Genomic DNA, 18,150 nt, shown 5'->3' with positions numbered 1-18,150 from the left:
AGCATGTTAGACACTCTCATTCTTCAGTTTCTGAACTGTAGTTTCTTTCCTACATTAAAATGTCAATAAATGACTGTCTTCAGAAACCCACTTCAGTTCTTAATGAACTCAGTCTGTTGCATCAATGACAGACCATAGTGCTCAAGTACTAGAAAAGGTACTGCACACCCATCAAAAGTGGACGCAGAGTACAGACTGCATGAAAAAAAATGCATATTCTCTCTCTGGAAAGATCTGAAGTGGTCAGGAAAGCATTTTGTAAAATACTCATTGAACAACTTCTAGAAACCCTGTCACTCACACCAAAAGCAGGCCTATGAAAAATTCTGCAACTATCCAGCAAGAAGCACTACACCCAAAAGTGTACTTTCACAAGCAAATTTTACGTCAGGACATTTTCACAAATAGTTGGTGCTTTCCAAATGAGAAGTACTTTGTAATAAGAGATCCTGTCATAGCCCATCTGTCAGATCTTTAAGGCAATGGAAAGCCACCCTGGTTTAGGCTTTCTGCGTATTCTTTTTGAAGACACACACAGTATAAGCTATTCTAAACGTTTAAATTTGGCATCCTTATTTCCAAGACTTGTGGAAAAAAATCAAAACACATTGTTTCACAAATGAAACAGCCCTCCTAAACACTGCACTGATTCTAGCAACAAATCAAAGCATATAATTAGCAATTCTGACATATGCAACAGACCTGGCATTCACAGAACCTCCATAAAATTATGAGCAGTATGTCAGCCATACCTCTATTTGATGAAGCGATTTGAAAATTGACAGATCAAAAGGCAAGAGATGCTCCTGAATGTTACTGGTTCCAAAAGGTCCCCCTGTTCCAGTAACCTAGTAATCAACATTTAAGAACAGAGTTAGTGCAAACAATCCCACTTGTCTGCATTTCAGACAGTCTTACACAGGCAAGAGCACAAAGGCAGCTGGAAAGACAGCCAAAGTTCCATCCAATTTTTTCAAGTATGGAATGATTCATGAAACTTGCAGATGGACATTTCAGGAAAAAGAAGTTAGTTGCTCCAGCCAAGTGCACTGAACTTGAGCTGCCACCTTGTGCTTGTATTTTGTAGCACATGGGGCACGGAAAAGAGGGACACAGGCAAGACTGACCAAGGCTTCATTCTCAGCTGACCAAGCCAGAGCTGCATTTACTAAAAACTTCCTTGAAACACCTGGATCCTCCAAGACAGAACTGTCTTCAATTCCACTGCAGGGGATGAAGCTCAAGGTATTGACAAGATGGTTTTGAAGAAAACATTAGACATTGGTACACTTCTAATAAAAATGCATCCAGTATTTCTATGTCACCACTGGATTCTGGCCTTAAGTGGATGCCACTAGCATAAAAGACAGGTGGTTGTGGATATAATTTTGGGAGAAATCTCTAAGGTTTTTGCCTGCTCTTATGGGTAACTTACAAGCTCTGAAGGTACCCACTCACAAGCATTCAGAAGAGCCAGAAATTCTGAAGATAGGTGTTTTTCTAAACTACATGCTGCTCTTCAGGCAGAGAACCCTCTGTTCAGAGGATCCTATACACACAGAGGATGGCAAATGCAATGAAAGATCCACAGAAGTGCCAGTACAGCTGCAATTTTGCTTTTGCAACTTCCCAAATCCTCCAGTGAAGCTTCCCTCGACCCACTACTTTGTTTCCCCTTTGAACACACCACGCAGTTAAAAGGAAGATCTTCATGTAATAAAGGGTCTAAACAGAATTTTTGAGCTATAGGACACAGTGTTAAAAAAAAAAAAAAACAAACAAAAAACAAAAAAAAAACCACACACTCAGGAAAAGTCTCCCCAGCTCACTTATTTGGTAAGAAAAAAACACATTCCCTCCAGACAAAAATGATCTGTTTTGAGGCCATTTTACATTTATTCTGAAGTGGCATTTTAGCTAGATATTCAGGGCCACCTCACCTATGAAACCGAGGGGATTTTAGGGGTTTGGGGTTTTTTCTTTCAACTTTCAGATACAGTCAAAGATGAGAAAGGGGACTGGATTTACATACAGATGCATGTTTGCATAAGTATACATATACACTAGCCTAATCCATAGTGCCTGCAAAGAATGAGGATTGAAGAGAATAATATTTATCTATCTCCTCATTCCTACTGGCACCCAGTAAGACTGTGGCTGCATCTCTACAGAGAGCACTGCTGAAGAGACATCACACAGGAAAATCAACACCTTTATTCGAAAATTATATGTGTGTTTAAGGTTGGCAGAATAAACACCTGTTTAACATTGAGTTCTAAATGCTTACAGGTGTTTACTATCCATAAAGTTCTTGTGCATTCAAACTAGACTCCAATGGTATGCCAAGAATCACATCAGTCTGGTCCAAACAACACCTCCAGTACTTAGGCAAGCACAGCTCACCTTTAAATACCTGAGCCTACAAGTGAAGTCTAGAATATGACCCAGATCTGTCTTGGCATCTCCATTAACACACGTAGGCTTTCCCTGCAGCAACTGTTGAGTGACAGCATATAACTGCAAGGGTCTGATGGTGAAGACTTCTCCAGCCATTAACAACTGCTCTCCTGAAAAACAGAGTACGATGGTATCAAACACAATACTGCAACTGTTACCAAAGAGTAAACAGTAAATGGAAGATCTAACGATAGGGATTAAATTATTGTCATTTATACTCTAAGCTCACAATTAAAGCACAAAAACAATGTCCTTTTTTGCCACTTTAAACCAGAGTAGCTGAATTAAGATTTTTTATTTTAACAACAGAATAATCTAAGCATTCAAATGGAAACTCTCATCATACAAGCCTGAAGCTTAATGCAACTAATGGCATATTTCCCTCAATCTTAACAGGATTGGAATCAAAGTTTGTTTATATAAGAGTTACTAAACTTGTTCTAAGATGTCCTTAAGTTCTCTATAGCAGTTAGGACTTATTCTATTCAGAAAAAGCAGCATCTGCCATCTGAAAAATAGACTTTACATCTTTTGCTACGCTAAATGCAGAATTGTAGCAAATATGTTTTCTTGAAGAGTACGAGGACTCTCATCACACTAAAACCAATGCAAACTCGCAGAACGGGAAATGCATTATCTGATAATATTTTTACAATCCCATTTCATTCTGGGAATAGTAGGAAACAGTATCCAAAAGCCCCCTGAAGGCATCACAAGAGGCAATGTGGACTACAACAGTCAGACCACACACACGTGGAATATCTTTCTCCTCTTCCTTTTCGGGACATCAGTTTGAATTCACAGACAAGAGAGCATCAGCTTTCATGATAAGCAGAGTTCTCAGAAACGCTCACAGGAGTAAAATTCCCTTTGGCTTCAGTGGGAGCAAGTCCAAGAGTCCAGCTGCACATTACTGAGAGGCCACACTAACATACAGTAGTCAGACATCAATGGTTCTGGTATCAGTGAGACCACAAGCACTACAGGGTCAGGGAAGATTTCTTCAGGAGCTCCCTTGAAACATTCCAAAATTTGCTGAGTGGACTCTCTGAAATGGCTTCACCTAGAGTTAATTTTGTGCCAGAACACTCTGAAATGGCAAGCTGAAATCTGCTCCACCTATCGCCTCAGCCAACTGGAATTATAGCATAGCATCTAGCACGTCCTTTAAAACAATATTAGCGTGGGTTAATCATTTCACACGCCTCCTGCTGTTAATGGACCAGTTAAAGCTGTTGCAGTCACAGTAAGTGCATGTCATTTCTATCTGCCAGACTCAGAAAAGCACATCCTTTAATTAACTGACAGGAAGGTCTCATATTTCCTGAATTCTGGAAGAATAGTATAAATTTAGATATGTAAAGTGGTCTTGCACTTAACGCACACTGTATCAGGACTCACTGATACAAAACAAACTTCTTTACAGGTTACACTGAAACATAATACAGAAAGACTAACAAATGCTGCTGATCACCAGTACCATATGCTACCCTTCAAGGACGCAGACTAGTAGGCCCTTTTCAAAACCTATATTCACCAATTTGTGTTTTGTTTCCAAAAGTACCAGAACTACTGCTACAGTTCCTCCCAAAAAGCAGCTTGGATCAAAGTGCCAACAGTAAGAAAAAGGTGAAAAGAAAGGGAAAAGTCTCAGTCTGATAAAGAAGATTCAGATCTCTCATTGTGTAGAGACTAAATATCCCAGGACATGAATGCATGCACATAGAGGAAACCATTCCCAGTTAAAATTCTTACAAGTTCTTTACCTTTGTGGAAGAGCTCTTCAGCCAATGCAGCAGTGATCCCATTGATCTCCTGCAAAAAAAACAACACTAGATTACAATGGTTTATTCACATACTTACAGTTCCAATTTTCAATATGTACTTTTGGTGAAGTCACTTTTGGTGCGACACAGGACTTCTTTTGCCAAACAGAAATCACCAGTGATTGTATCTTATGGATTTCTTTGTAACTTGCAAATACTTTTTAAAAATTACCTGAAATTAAATAATGTCCTTTGATTTTCATTTCCAAGATGGAAGATACTGAACTACACTTAAATAATCTCATATTGTATATATTAGAAAAGGTCAATAACAACTAGAGCAACTATTACTAGCCATCATTAGCCCAACTTGAAAAAACTTGGTTTTGAAGAAAATATTACAAAAGTACAGCATTCTTCAAGTTTTAACACTGAAACTGACCTATTGCATCAAGCATTCAACATTTCCTCAGAATATCATAAATACACAGAAAACTTCAGATTAACAGGTGTACTGGGAAGAAGAGATACATATATATATATATACACACAAACATATAGAGATATATGTATATATACATACAAAGTAATTAGTCTTTGGGACTTCAACGCTATTATGCTTGCTGCAGAGTAATTCAAAAGAATTCCCTTTTCCCCTTCCTCCATCTTCTCCACCCACCTCGATCTAACTCAAGTGGCTCAACCTCCATTCTGCGCACTGATAGTTCCAAGAGGAAAGAAAAAAGCTGAAAACTCAATGTAGGGATTTGTTCTAAATCTGAAGGCGCACAAAGATGACTACAAATCTCTCTCATCTGAACGTACTTTCCACAAAAAGCAAATGCTCTGTGGAAGTCCAGAAATAGTTCTGATCATTTCCAACAGTTCTCTCTCAAAGGCTCACAAAAATAAAATATAAAATCATCTGTGATGGCAAAGCTTCCCCCAGACACAAGCATCTCATTTTAAGGTAGCTGCAAAGGGTAAACAGATATTATGGATCATCACGTAATGAATATTTGATTAGTTTACTTCGCTGACAAATCCCTCATGAATCATAACAAGGGAACAAATGCCCAGGACATCTGCAGCAGACAGCTCAGCTCATCTGATGAGGCAAGCATTTGAGCAAAGCACATTCTTAGTATAACTGAAGCCCCACTCACTGAGGCTGAACAAAGCCTCCACACCACAGCTTTGAGAACAACAAGCTAGAAGCTGCCTTACAAACAATATTCAGCAATTCAGACTCATTACACTCATCTGGCACACACAGACTTAATTGAAAACTGCACTCTGTATCCCTTTCGTCATCTGGGACACAGAGCAGAAATTTTTTCTACATTTATAAATGAAATAAGATTATGACTTGGACTGTTCAGTGACTAGCACGCAAAAAAAAACAACTCTATTCCTCTGTCAGACCTACAAGAGACCTCTGTCTCAGTTCTAACTGCGTATGTGCATCAACACCACAGACATCCACTGTTTGCAGGTGTGTCTGAACAGCAGTTTGTGGGTACTCAATTCCTTTCTTGCAAAAGCTTCTATCTGTAAATTAACAAATCGAATTTTCTAGGATGACAAAGTATAAGACAGTGCAACAAAATAAGCATCCTTGTATCACTGCGCATCCTATTCAATGTTGAAGTAACAGTAACGTTCTGCGTTGCTGTCATCCATATATGTGCAACTGCTTCACTGTGTAAAGCTGTACCCGGCTTTTCCCTGTGACACATCGAGGCTTCAAAGTGGTTTTAGTGTATTTATGGTAGGTGTTTCTACTCCATTTAGTTCTATTAGCCTGGGAAATAAAATTGAATAATCCCGATTGCAAATACTACAAATATGAATAGAAAAAAATATTGCAGCCTTCCTATATAAACTAACAAAAAAATACCATGGATTATAATGGCTCAAGCATGCACACAGGCTGTCTACTAACAAAGGTATTTTAAAAGATCAAAGTTCTACAGGAAGCTTCCTTTCCAGTTGAATTGACATGGTAAATATTTAGCTTTTCTGCTGAATAACTGGGTTTTTTTTGGTAAATATTTTAAAGTACACTAAAGTTCCAAGAAAGAACAATTGGGTTTATACCTCAAGCCAGACTCCTCTAAAGCAAAGAAACGCAGATTAAGCAACAACTTTGCTCTTAATACCTGAAAAACAAGAGAGGAACTAGGAAGAATTTCTGCCTGCATAAAAACATTCATTGACCTTACAGCATTGAAACATTAATCAAACAGGTATCATTTAAGAGACAGAGGAGCCAGAGAACAGAAAAATTATTTAACCTCCTGATGACCAGGAAGTTTGTTCCACCTGAACAAAATTGTGCCTATGTTATCACATGCATTTTTAAGGCATTTGAAACCTCTAACTCATTTTAGAGGGCTTGATCATGACAAACTAGTCCTTCTCACTCAAATCTGCCAGCTGATAGCAGACTACAAAGCAAACCTTAAGCCAAACTCTAAAGTCTCACCAGGATAATTATATTCAGACAATACAACTAAAACAGGTTTTTCTTTGTTGCTAAAGATTAATTAACACATACAATGGGCCGCTTGTGACACATTTCTGAAGCCTTTATATGAAACCATGAAGAGCCATCTCAGCACATCCCACCCCAAAGCAATTATTGCTTCTCCTTTCCATTGTGCTCTCCAGTGCATTTTCCTTTTTGTGAAGCTCATTCTCCCCCTCACAATGCGAGGCCTGCAAAAAAGCCTAATTATACACAAGAGATGAATGAACAAATTGCAGTCTGAACAGGAAAGCAAGCCACTGCTTCTTACTTCAAGTATCCTTTACAGTAACGATCTGCCTGCTGACTGGAGCTATTTCTCCAGAGGCCACTCCATCAGTGTCCTTCTCATGGAGAAGCACCATTTTTCTTCATTTGGGCTACTGGAAACTTTCAGTGTGAACCACAGCTCTGATCATTAACCACTAAGCAGAGGTGTATGTGGATCAGTTATGCACCACTGACTTCAGCCTTACAACCAATTCAGCTTCAGACTGATTCACAGCTTCCAACTATCTGGCCAGTATTTATTTTCTCCTCTTAGAGTCCCTACCCACACTATGTGCCAGCACAGGATCTACTGCAATAAAAAGTGGTGTCAAAAAAAGTATTTATGCTTTGTTTGTTATATTGTGCAAAATGCTGAAAAAGACCAGCTTCATCTATTTTGTGAAGATTCCATACAATTCTCTCAAAGTCAGAGCACTAGGGAAAGACACTCAGGCTTCCATTTTATTTGCTAAAAACATAACTTACATATAAATGAAAGTGTAGGAAGTGTGACAAAACTTTCGGAGCAGTAACAGGGAACTTGACTAGCAGGGTTTGCAGGTAGACCTCTAATTCCTTCTGTCTTTTCTCCACCAGGCTTTTGGAATTTTTTCCAATAATCTTCTTCGGAGGTAACAGATTTTTATCTATTTTCTTTTCTGAAACAAGCTGAAAGGCAAAGATGAGAGTTACTACCAAACTTACCATCTGAACTTGCACAGAAGATGTAACAGAACAAATTAATGGCACATTGCCTGATCCTGGTAAGATCCAAAAATAAAATTACTTGAGTAAATTTAGCTATTGACTTCAAAGTCTTAAGTATTTTCAGAAAGAACATTTTATCATAAAATGATGAGAAATTTAATAATAGCGTGTTCCAAGAGAATCATTCACAGTACTGCAGAGCAAAATGTAACTAAGGCGATAAAAACCCAGAATAGCTGGTGCATTTCTGAGAAAGCAGTCCAGTCTTGAATATAGTGGACTCTCCCTCATTTCCACCTGCTGTTTTTAATCAGCACTTGTTAGTAATTACTCCACGCTACGGTCTAAGTACAGTTTTATCATCCGCTCCTCCCAGAAGAGAGTCTTTGCTCCAATCCAGCTTTGGGCTACCAGATCAGCTGATCTCTCTCTAAATAAAACATTTAATGACTCCAGCCTGAACTCCACTTTTTTGTGAAACGAGCTTCTGTCCAAGGTTGGAGTTCTCCAGGCCAACCTCCCCCAGTTCAAGAGGGGAGTGTAAGAGGGGCAAGTAATACTGTTCATACAAAAACAATTCACTCTGCAATTCAGACAGTATCTGGTAGATATTCTTGTAATTTATTGAGGGTAGAATTTGTCCCACAGAATGGAACTATACAAACTATAAAATGTTTTGTAAGAGACCAAGGCCACAATTTTAATAGCCTTACCTTTTCATGCAGGTCATGGAAATCACTGTAACGATGTTTGACTGTCCACTGATGATTGCCAACACTGACCTGAATAATGTATACCTGAAAGGAAGAAATTAAAATAAGGGAACTGCAAAGCATTTGTCTCAAAGAGAAGCTGACTGTGAAATGTGCTCGTTAATGTAGGTGATTCTAAATTAAAATACCATAGTTAACTAAAAACTAACCCAAACTCCAAGGTGACTTTACCGTTGTGGGATGCCTAATTTCACAAGGCTGCTTCTCCACACAAAAACACGCAGATGCTTCTTAATGTAAAGAAATGGCTTTTGGTTTTGCAACCCAAAGGTTAACAACCAAGATTCCTAAGCTACTTTTTCTGAAGATTCCTGCTAACTAAGTTAGTATTCACAGCTATCCACACCAAGCCTAAGACAGCAGCATCTCTTCTTCTATCTACCAAGTTGCACAACAGGCGGAGGAACTTGGCAAGCGTCCTGCTGTCACTTCACAGCTAAGCAGAAATCTGGAGCTTAACCCATCAGAAATCTAGACAAATTCTTCAGTTGGTTGGATGTTAACTGTTTTATTACTTTTAGGGTAAAGCACACAAGACAGCTTCCTGAGAGTTACATTTGTGCCCAAAGAATCACTACAATTATCTAAGGCAACACAGTGTTCCTTTACACAAAACTCAAGGCTTTTTAACCATGCATCTATCAAACAATTCAAGATTTTCATTGTAAGTAACTTTAGAGATTGAACAGTACTGGTTCTGCAGGAAACTCACAACCTACCTTTCTATATGCCAGAAGGAAGCCATCCCCAAGAAACTTCAAAGGTACAAAATAAAAAACTAAGTACACAACAAACAAGGCTCAGCAAAACCAGTTCTACTGCTACTGGAAAATAACAAATCAAATAAACTGTGTTATCCAATCCAACTATATTGCTTGGGGAAAACACCAATTCGTAATCAAATCTTGAAAGCATTTAATGCATTTGAGAACTTGCTTACCACCACCGATCACACAGACCTGACTCATAGCTGCTATGAGAATGATGCACATCTAGTTGCTAAACCCACTTGAGAAAACAAAAAGCATCAACAGTTTTAATTTTTACATAAAAGGCCAGTTTTCAATTACTGCTAGTACAGACCAGCACAATACCAAACATTAAATAGAATACCATTTGCATTTTAAAAGATTAACTGTATCTCATACCAACTATATTTTTCGAAGCGTCTGACACCGGCTTGTAGAACAAAGCCCAAGTCCTCCAGAGAACAGAATCAAGACATCTGACTAACCAGCGTGTACAGCAAGTGACACATCAGGGTGCAGATGAGGACTGAAGGCACAGATGAATACCTACACGCAACTACAGCCTCAGCTGAGGTCTGCGTCCCCATCATGTCGTGTTGGGAAATGGCAAATCAGGATTATTCACTGCGCCAGTGACAAACTAGAACAGGAATAACCTGAGCATTCAAAAGTACCTCATAACCCTGAAGAAAGCAAGAAGAGACTCAAAGAAACCAGAACATTAAAGTTAGAACTACAAAAGTACTACATTTAGAAGCCATAATAAAAAGACTAGTTCTTTTTAAAAGCTAAATCATGGCGGATCAAGCATTACAGCTCAATGCAATGCAGACTGAGTATACAATGCATAAAACCTCAGATTAGATATTGAAAACACAGTCAACTTCAGAGCTCCCAACTGAGAGCTGTATACAAAACAGAGTGAATATATAATAAAGGTTTCCCATCCTTTTGCTGAAATGGTAAGCACTGACCACTTCTAGAAACACAGCACAAGGCGAAATGCATAGTCTGATCAGGAAACTGAGTGTTAAAGTCAGTGTTTACATGACACAACTCCTCAAATAAAGTCTTTAAAAAGCCACGGCATTGTCTGTGTAAAGCACAGCCAGAGCTGGCAGCACATGTCCACCCCTCAAACAGCAGCAGTATGGAGAAGGACAGCAACTGATTTCACATCGATCCACAAGCTGCCATTATCTTGAAAAATAAATACAAATGCAATATGCTTATGAGTGCCAAAGACTTGTTTCAATACAGAAATCAATCATTTTAAAGCAAAAAATGTTACATTCTGAAGAAGTCAGACATCTAAGCTGATCTAATTTGGAGTGCACCAATATGACAAGGCCGACAGTTTAAGATTCTTCAAGGACTGCCTACTTATCAAGCCAACTGCTAGAAGGCATCATGGAGAGATAATTAAATTCTCTCACACTGCACTAGCTCCCACATATAAATATACCATGTGAAATCTCCACTCATATTTATGTCATATGCATTTCTATTGAGCTAAAATGTAAAAGCGTTCACTTTCATAGATATTCATCCTCCTGGTGTCTCTACCAAACTTCTCAGCGTAGCAAATTTTGTATGTCTTTCTAGAAATCAGTTGTTTTGGCTGAGTTCTTTGTAATGTGTCTAGCATATCTGTAGTGCTGTATTTTTCAGGATTTTCTAAACAGTCACATCAAACTCTTTGCAGCTAAGTACTCCCACGGTCAAACAGCATGCCTTTGTCTCCCTAAAGGTGAAATATTTACTACAAATTTTTAAACTAGCTGTGAAATGAACAGCAGCAATTCCAGACTGCCTCTTGTTTACTTCCTGTACACATTACAAAAACCTGCCCAGCTTGCTTTACGTGGAAAACTTGCATTTCTACAGTGTCCCTCCCCCAACTTCACATACTCCAGTATTGTTAAGGAAAAGACAAGCACCTCACTTCACAGGTGACAGGCAGAGCGGCCCAGGGGCAGCCTGGGACACAGGCGTGACCACAGCCAGTAGCTCCCAAATTCCAGAGCAGTGATGCAGCTGCATCTCCTCCTCCTCCTCAAGCACTCAGACAGTTTACACCCATTCAAGGAAGCCACAGTATTTTCCTTAAATATCGAAGGTAGTATTTATATTATAAACAGCTGGAAAAGACAGGAAAAGCAGGAAGGCAATTTTGGGCCAAACAAATGCATAGCAGGAAACAAATGAAGCCCTGGCAGCCTGGAAGGCTCCGAGCAATCAGCCAGGCTCAGCATCTAGCTGGACCAGCACATGCAGGAGAAATACCCAGTAAAAGTGCTCATACTTTTCTAACCCAACAGAAAAAACATCAAGTGCAGTATTTTTTTGCTGCTGGATTTATCCATACCTTGCCTTCCACCCTAACAACTCCCACAAGAATCACATTTTTTAAAGTACCTTCAAAATTGCACGGAACTGTGGGCCGCTCTGATATATTTTACAGGATTTAATCTCACAACTGTCAAATGGATGGCATTAAAGTAAGTCTCCTGTTATGAGCTCTGAAATAAAGAGTACAACGGGACGTACACATGCCAAAAGAAAAACTACTCTCAAAAACAAGGCTGTAAATACGACCACTGCCACCTTGACTACTACACATTAACAGACAAAGATACAGCATGTTACTGCCATACTGTTATTTCCCTTCTCACCTTCACCAGACTTGACTGACTTTTTTAAAGCACCTAATTTCATCACTTCTACTCCAGTAAAGGTCTTTCTCATGTCCTTAAGTGCCACTAATCTGCTTTTGAACACTAAACACAAATGCTACTTTTTGTAAAACATTTTACCTTGGAAAGTTTTGTAAAATTTCTGTTTTCTTTTAAAGATCTGTTCCTACATTTCTAATGGCTTGGGTCTAGCTCACACAAACTGTCTGCAGGCTTGGAGTCCTGCTAACAGTTGTAGGAGGTTTACACACACAGGTATGCTCAATGCTACAACTCCATCAAAAATGCAGCAAGAGAATCAACATAGGACCAAACACTGGTTAATCTTACCCTTCAAACACCCTACTTTTAAAGCTCCCAAGGAAAATGGCATTAAAACAGCATGGTATTTCCAGATTCATAAACATTAAAAACGAAATCTGGCCTAAAAAAACAAGCTTCCTTAGGCTTAGTTGCAGGAGCTTAAAATATTGCCACAACTACCAGCTGATCTGCTGAACACTACCTGCAAAGTTATACACCTGAATGGCAGCTCAATCCAACACATTAATGGTATCACTAAAGGCTGGCTGTACTACAACACTGCTTCGCAGGCTTAAGTGGCAAAGCAGCTTATGTTTCACCTCCCGTGTCCACGACTCTCAGTGCAATTAGGGGGCAGATAACATTTTGACATTTTCTCAACTAAATTAACTTAAATTTCTCATTCACTGATATTACAGAATACTCATGAAAATTCTCAGCACCAACACGAACACTGCTGAGCTTTGGTTCACACCCGAAATGGAAGTTTCCAGTCACCAAGCCACAAGCCTCTCGGCTGACCAGGGACTGCGAAAACAAACCTGCTTCAGGGATGAACCACATCCTAACATACACAGCAGTAACATCTCAACAGCAGCATCATTTCTGTGAATACACATCACGTAACTACTGCAACAGAAAGAGCTCAAGCAAGCTTCAAGAGTTTATTTTAAGCTTCTAACCAACTCCTTCACTGAATGCTCGTTACATTTTTGTCTGCAAATATGGCTACTCACCACCTGACAGTCGTTACCACACAATCATGTTTCAAGGGTTGCCAACTGAAAAGGAGTTCAGCCCTTCTTGAGCTACAGCTGTGAAATGCTCTGTCCTGTCAGAACTCAGAAATCACTCTCCTGTTGCCCCATTTTCTGTGGGTACCTTTTCAGAGGCAGGAACCTGAAGTATTACCTGTAACTGTTACACAACTTTACAGATACTGCCGTTCTAGACCATTGCTCCCCTTTCTCTTTTAGGTTCCTACAACACGAAGAAACCTGATGTCATTATGTGCATTCTACAAAAAAAAAAAAAAAATTCAAATCACACTACAATAAGGTAGAAGCAGAAACCATTTTTTAGTTATATAACTAAAGGGTGGTGTGCTCAAGATGTGTTCTATCTGCAATTATGCTGAGGTTTGTTTTATGATGAGCTTCTTCCTGAAAAAACAGACCAATTAACTCCTGATAGAATGCAACCACTTAAAAAACAAGTTGTACATCAAGAACTTAATTCCTTCCCCAAACAAAAACGCCTCTGGCAATCTTTCCTTCTTTTTTTGTAGGCAAAGAGAGGAACTGTCTATCCCAAATTATCTCCTTTGAAAACGAGATTAGCTTTTCAGGATGGATTTTTACAGTATTTTCACATGAAGAAAAGATTTCCTACTATATTTAATCCAGCTTTAAAAGCTATGTTTACTCGATAACAATTTTTCATAACCACATGCACATACATACATGCATACATATGTATATGGACAAGTACACGGCATTTGCAAACCCAGCCCCACTAGAACACCAGCCCTCCAAAGGGCCAAACCCACGAGGGGCTATGGGGCGATTTCCACGGGCAGATTTTCCCCCGCGGCCCCGCTCCAACGTTCATTTCCCGGCACACGCAGCCCCCACGGGAGCAGAAACCGCTCGGCAACTTCTGCCAAATGATTCCAGCTCTGGCTTTAGCGCGGGGACCGACGGCTGCTACCAGGTCTCCTCAGGGCCGGGATGGAGGCGGCGCCGGGCACCGCAGCACCGAGCGCGGCCCCAGCCCGGTGCCCGGTACCGCGGGCTGCCCCGCTTTCCCCAAGCTGCCACCATCACCCGCTGGCCCGCACGTCCCTCACGGCCTCCCCACTCGCCCCCGGGGGACCCTGGCACCGGCTCCGCCGCTCCCCCGCAGCTCCGCACCGTGTAAGTCTCCACCAGCTCGGAACCCAGGACTCGGGCCTCCCGCGGGGGCTCCTCGCCTTCCTCGCCTCCCGCCGCCGCTTCCATGACGCCGCGAGAAAAGCAGGAGACGGACCTCGGCTGCCGTGCTCACGCCGCCACCGTCACCGCTCCCCTCCGGCTGCTGCCGCCGCCACCGCCGCCCGCACCGGCCCCCAGCGCCGCCCGCTCCCCCGCCGCCGCCATCTTGGCTACCCCCCCCCGCCCAGGGTGCGGCCCGCCCCGCCCCGCCCGCCGCCTCATAAACAGGCAGTGGTAGAGGCGGGGCTTCCCCTGAGGGCGGGGCTTGGCACTGGGAGAGGCGGGGCTAGGGGCCGGCGGGACGGGGCTTTGGGCGGGGCTGCGCATGCGCATTGGATCTCCCGTGGGGGGGCTCGCGCAGTCTCGTGTGCTGCACAGCTGTGTAACGCAGGGGGGTGCGGCGCCCTGCAGGGCTGGGCAGTGCTGCACGGCGCAAGGCAGTGCTGATAGAGGGAGCTAACATTTTAAGGGTTAACTAAACATATAATGGGTGCCTACTAACGAACTAACACTTCAAGGCTTAGCCACGCAATAAATGCTTAGTTTAGAGCTTTATGTAAACTTATGTTAAGAAAAACAGAACCCCATCGAATGCCAAGATAAGAAGTTTTACTGCACCTAGCTGTAAACTTGAGGAGACAGGATAACGAAGATTTCAATTCAACATAATGAGCCAAAGGTAAAAAGTTTCACCGTGATGAAGCTGAAGGAGCCTTCATCCAAAGACCCCTCCTCGAGACCACCAGGTGGCACTGCGCAGGCGCAACAGGGCGGGGATAAGGAGGAGACTATGGAAACTATTACCTGGGACTCGTCTTAATGAGAAACGGAAAAGCTTATGAATATGTATAGGCGTTCCTGGGGTCATTATGAATATGTAACACCTTACTGTATTTAAACACACCTCATATTGTTAGAAGTTGCGCATGAATGGTGGAACGATCCCCCTTGTGCTCGACGTCGAAATAAACATACCTGCTTTATAACTTTGCGAGTTGTAAAGTTTTATGACTTGATAGGTTGTAAAGTTGTTTCTGCGCGTCAGTGCGGCGCTCTGCAGAGCTGTGCGATGCTGCACGGTGCATTGTAGTGCTGCGCTCTGCAGGCTGTGCAGTGCTGCATGGTGCAAGGTAGTGCGGCACTGCAGGGCTGTGCAATGCTGCACGGTGCAACACAACACTGTGCAATGCAGTGCAGTGCTCTGCAGGGCTGTGCAATGCCGTGCTGTTCAATGTAATGCAGTGCTCTGCAGGGCTGTGCAATGCTGCACGGTGCAGCACCACACTGCAACGTAGTGCAATGCTCTGCAGGCCTGTGTGATGCGGCAGTGTGCAATGCAATGCAGTGCAATGCTTTGCATGGCTGCACCATGCAACACGGTGCTCTGCCCTGCAGTACTGTGCAATGCAATGCAGTGTATGTGCGATGTGCTGTACACTAGTAGGCTGTGCAGTGCACTGCAATGCAGGCACCTCAAGGAGATTTGGGTTTGTCCAAGCTGCCTGAAAGTGTGGTATGTGCAACATGCACAGCACAGATCTGGCAACGCTGGAAGGTGCAATACAGGTGGATACTAGCACGGAATCTGAGATTGAACTGGCAAAGCCAGTCCCTGTCTGCAGAGGGCTGATCTTCCAAATAGCAGTGAAGCTGTGCTGCTGTGCTCATAAGCATCTGCATCTGGAAGCAGTGCTGGAAGCAGTCCAAAGCAGTGCCTCCCCCAGCTGCAAGCAGCTGTTGGTAGAAATCAGTGGCCACTGATCACAGCAGAAATGCCAAATGCTGTGGGTGCACATGTGGGTTTCAAAGTCATCAGGACAGAAAGTATTTCCTCAGGACAGAAAGTATTACCTGAGGAAATACTCCAGTCAGGGAGCTGGGGGGCAGGAGAAGTAACAGCTACAAGGGGCCATGCTGGTGTCTGGCAGATGCAACCAGGCCCTGAGCAGCAGATTAGCAAACAAACCTCTGCAAATGCAGCTGGATAAACCCATTTTGATTCGTTGTTTGTGCTTTTTTCTGGTTTTTTGTTTTTTTTTTTTTTTAATTGCAAAATGCTTTCCCTTGGTCAGGACTTACCCAAAGAATAATATTGTCTAAGGACAAAACACTTATAGTAAAGGCAGCCCAAGAGGGATTTGCTAGCACTGTCCCAGTACCGGCAAGAGCTGCTGCTGAGCTCAGCGTCTTGATGAGATAATAAGTGGTTTCAGAGAGCAACTTTAATTAAGCTTCCTCTGAATATCCTGTCTCCTTAATTAAATAACCATTTGCAGTGCTCCCGTGTCTGTTGGTTTTGATAGGTACCCTTCTCCTCTTCCTAAAGCAATTTCTACTTGCAGATACCGAGGAGGCACGTGGTGTGACAGCCCTGTCCTGGCTCCCAGAGGAGATGCATCGATGGGCATAATGCAGCTGGGGAAGAAGGTAAACGGGAGCTCATTCAGCTAAAACCCTCTGAGGAGGATTTACGTAGTAGTAAAGTTCCAGATGTTTTTCCCCGTGGATTGTCAGCATGCTTCTCTTGAAGGAATTTTGTTTTAACTGAGGAAATGGGGCTCCAGGTGACCATTTAGCCTGTGACCCGTGTTTGTTGGGGAAGCTGCAGCACTTAAAGGGCTTTGAGTTTGGTGGGTATGGCCCCGCTTTGGGCTGGGTGCCCTGTGCAGGGAAGGGGGACGCTGGAGCCTTTTGCTGGGGTTTGGAGCCACAACAGACTGCCCAAGGAGCACTGCAACCACCCCTGACCTCAAATGAAGTTGCAACTTAGTTGGGCTTCTGCTTTTTATTTCCTTATATTTGACCTGAAGGATGCCTCTGCTTGTTTTGTAGTGAGTTACAGATGCTTGGAAAGGAAAACCTGAACTGACGTTTTGGAGGAAAAAATGAAGTAAACCCTTCTGCCTGTCGTGGTACCTTGGACTGACTGACAAGCGCAATGGCATGTCGGGATGCAGCTGAAGCCTGAGCTAACATGCTGTACCTAACCGCAGTGACAGCCGGTGTGCTGCCTGGATTAAGGGCACTTGTGCTGGCAGCCCGCCTCAGGCTATAGATAGCGGTGCTCTGTCTCTGCTGTGGGTCTCACATGGGGAGGCAAGAGAAGCAGCAGAAACGGATGGTTTACCCAGGACAACCCCACACCTGCCACAGCAGCCTCCCCCTGCGCTTTGCACAGCAGAGGCTCTGGGTTTCTCTACAAAACTCAAGTCCCAATTCTTTTATAAGCAAAGTGCTCTAGAGAGCCAGGGGATGCTGGAAGCTTTGGCTCAGAGCAGCAAGTGGGCAGGCAGGGGTTGGCATGATGCCCCTCACCTGTGCCTGCCTCCCCCGGTGGGAACATCACCTCTCACTGCCCATGGATCCTACCCGTCCCCTCTAGGCACGACTGTGTCATGCAGGTCTCTGTTCAAGTTGGGCATTTGCAGAAGCACAGCTTTCCCGTGTTGGCGTGCATGGTGGCAGTGGCCCAGATTTTCCGTCTCTAAGCAGACAGAGACCCTTCTTCTGCATCCCGACCTGGATTCCATCCCAGCAGCTCCAGGAATGTGGCCGTGACCCTCTGAAGGCAATGTTAGAGCTCCTGCTCCCGCCGTGTGTCAGCCCTAGATATAATATATTCTGATTAATCCGAGGGGCTGTTTTCAGGGGGATGACTCAGAGCTGTCACCTCCTGCGACAGAGGGACAGGGCCAGGCACAATTCTTGCCCCCTGTTGCGGTGCCTGGCAGCGCCCGGGACCAGTGCCCACCTTCCTGCCGGCTCTGCTGGGAATCCCGCAGGGGAAAGCAGCCTGGACTGGGGTTCACCTTGGCGAAGCAATTCACTGGGAGTCCCTGTGGGGGTGTCCAGGAGGGTTTAAGTGGTGGTTTGGTCACCCATCCCAGCCTTCAACTTCACCTAAGGACAGGCTCCAATGCCCTTT

General features: G+C 43.0%; 1 protein-coding gene across 4 annotated transcripts in view; it reads right to left on the bottom strand.

Annotated features, from left to right (window-relative positions):
- NISCH (nischarin) overlaps positions 1 to 14,399 on the bottom strand; it is a 31,307-nt gene extending 16,908 nt beyond the window's left edge. Inside the window, exons 1-6 of one of the 4 annotated variants that reach the window (XM_082059842.1) lie at positions 14,166 to 14,399; positions 8,445 to 8,528; positions 7,510 to 7,692; positions 4,224 to 4,272; positions 2,404 to 2,567; positions 753 to 848 (exon numbers count right to left, since the gene is read on the bottom strand). In XM_082059842.1, the coding sequence (XP_081915968.1) occupies positions 753 to 848; positions 2,404 to 2,567; positions 4,224 to 4,272; positions 7,510 to 7,692; positions 8,445 to 8,528; positions 14,166 to 14,252 (663 nt within the window). In that variant the 5' untranslated portion in view covers positions 14,253 to 14,399. Of the gene's footprint in view, positions 1 to 752; positions 849 to 2,403; positions 2,568 to 4,223; positions 4,273 to 7,509; positions 7,693 to 8,444; positions 8,529 to 14,165 lie in introns of those variants that run through there. The other 3 variants (XM_082059840.1, XM_082059839.1, XM_082059841.1) reach the window with 3 other exon arrangements.
- Between the last annotated feature and the right edge of the window lie 3,751 nt (positions 14,400 to 18,150).

This window comes from Streptopelia decaocto, assembly GCF_964273445.1.
Source record: "Streptopelia decaocto genome assembly, chromosome: 8".
Lineage (NCBI taxonomy): Eukaryota > Metazoa > Chordata > Aves > Columbiformes > Columbidae > Streptopelia > Streptopelia decaocto.
This window is presented reverse-complemented; position numbering and strand designations above follow the sequence as displayed.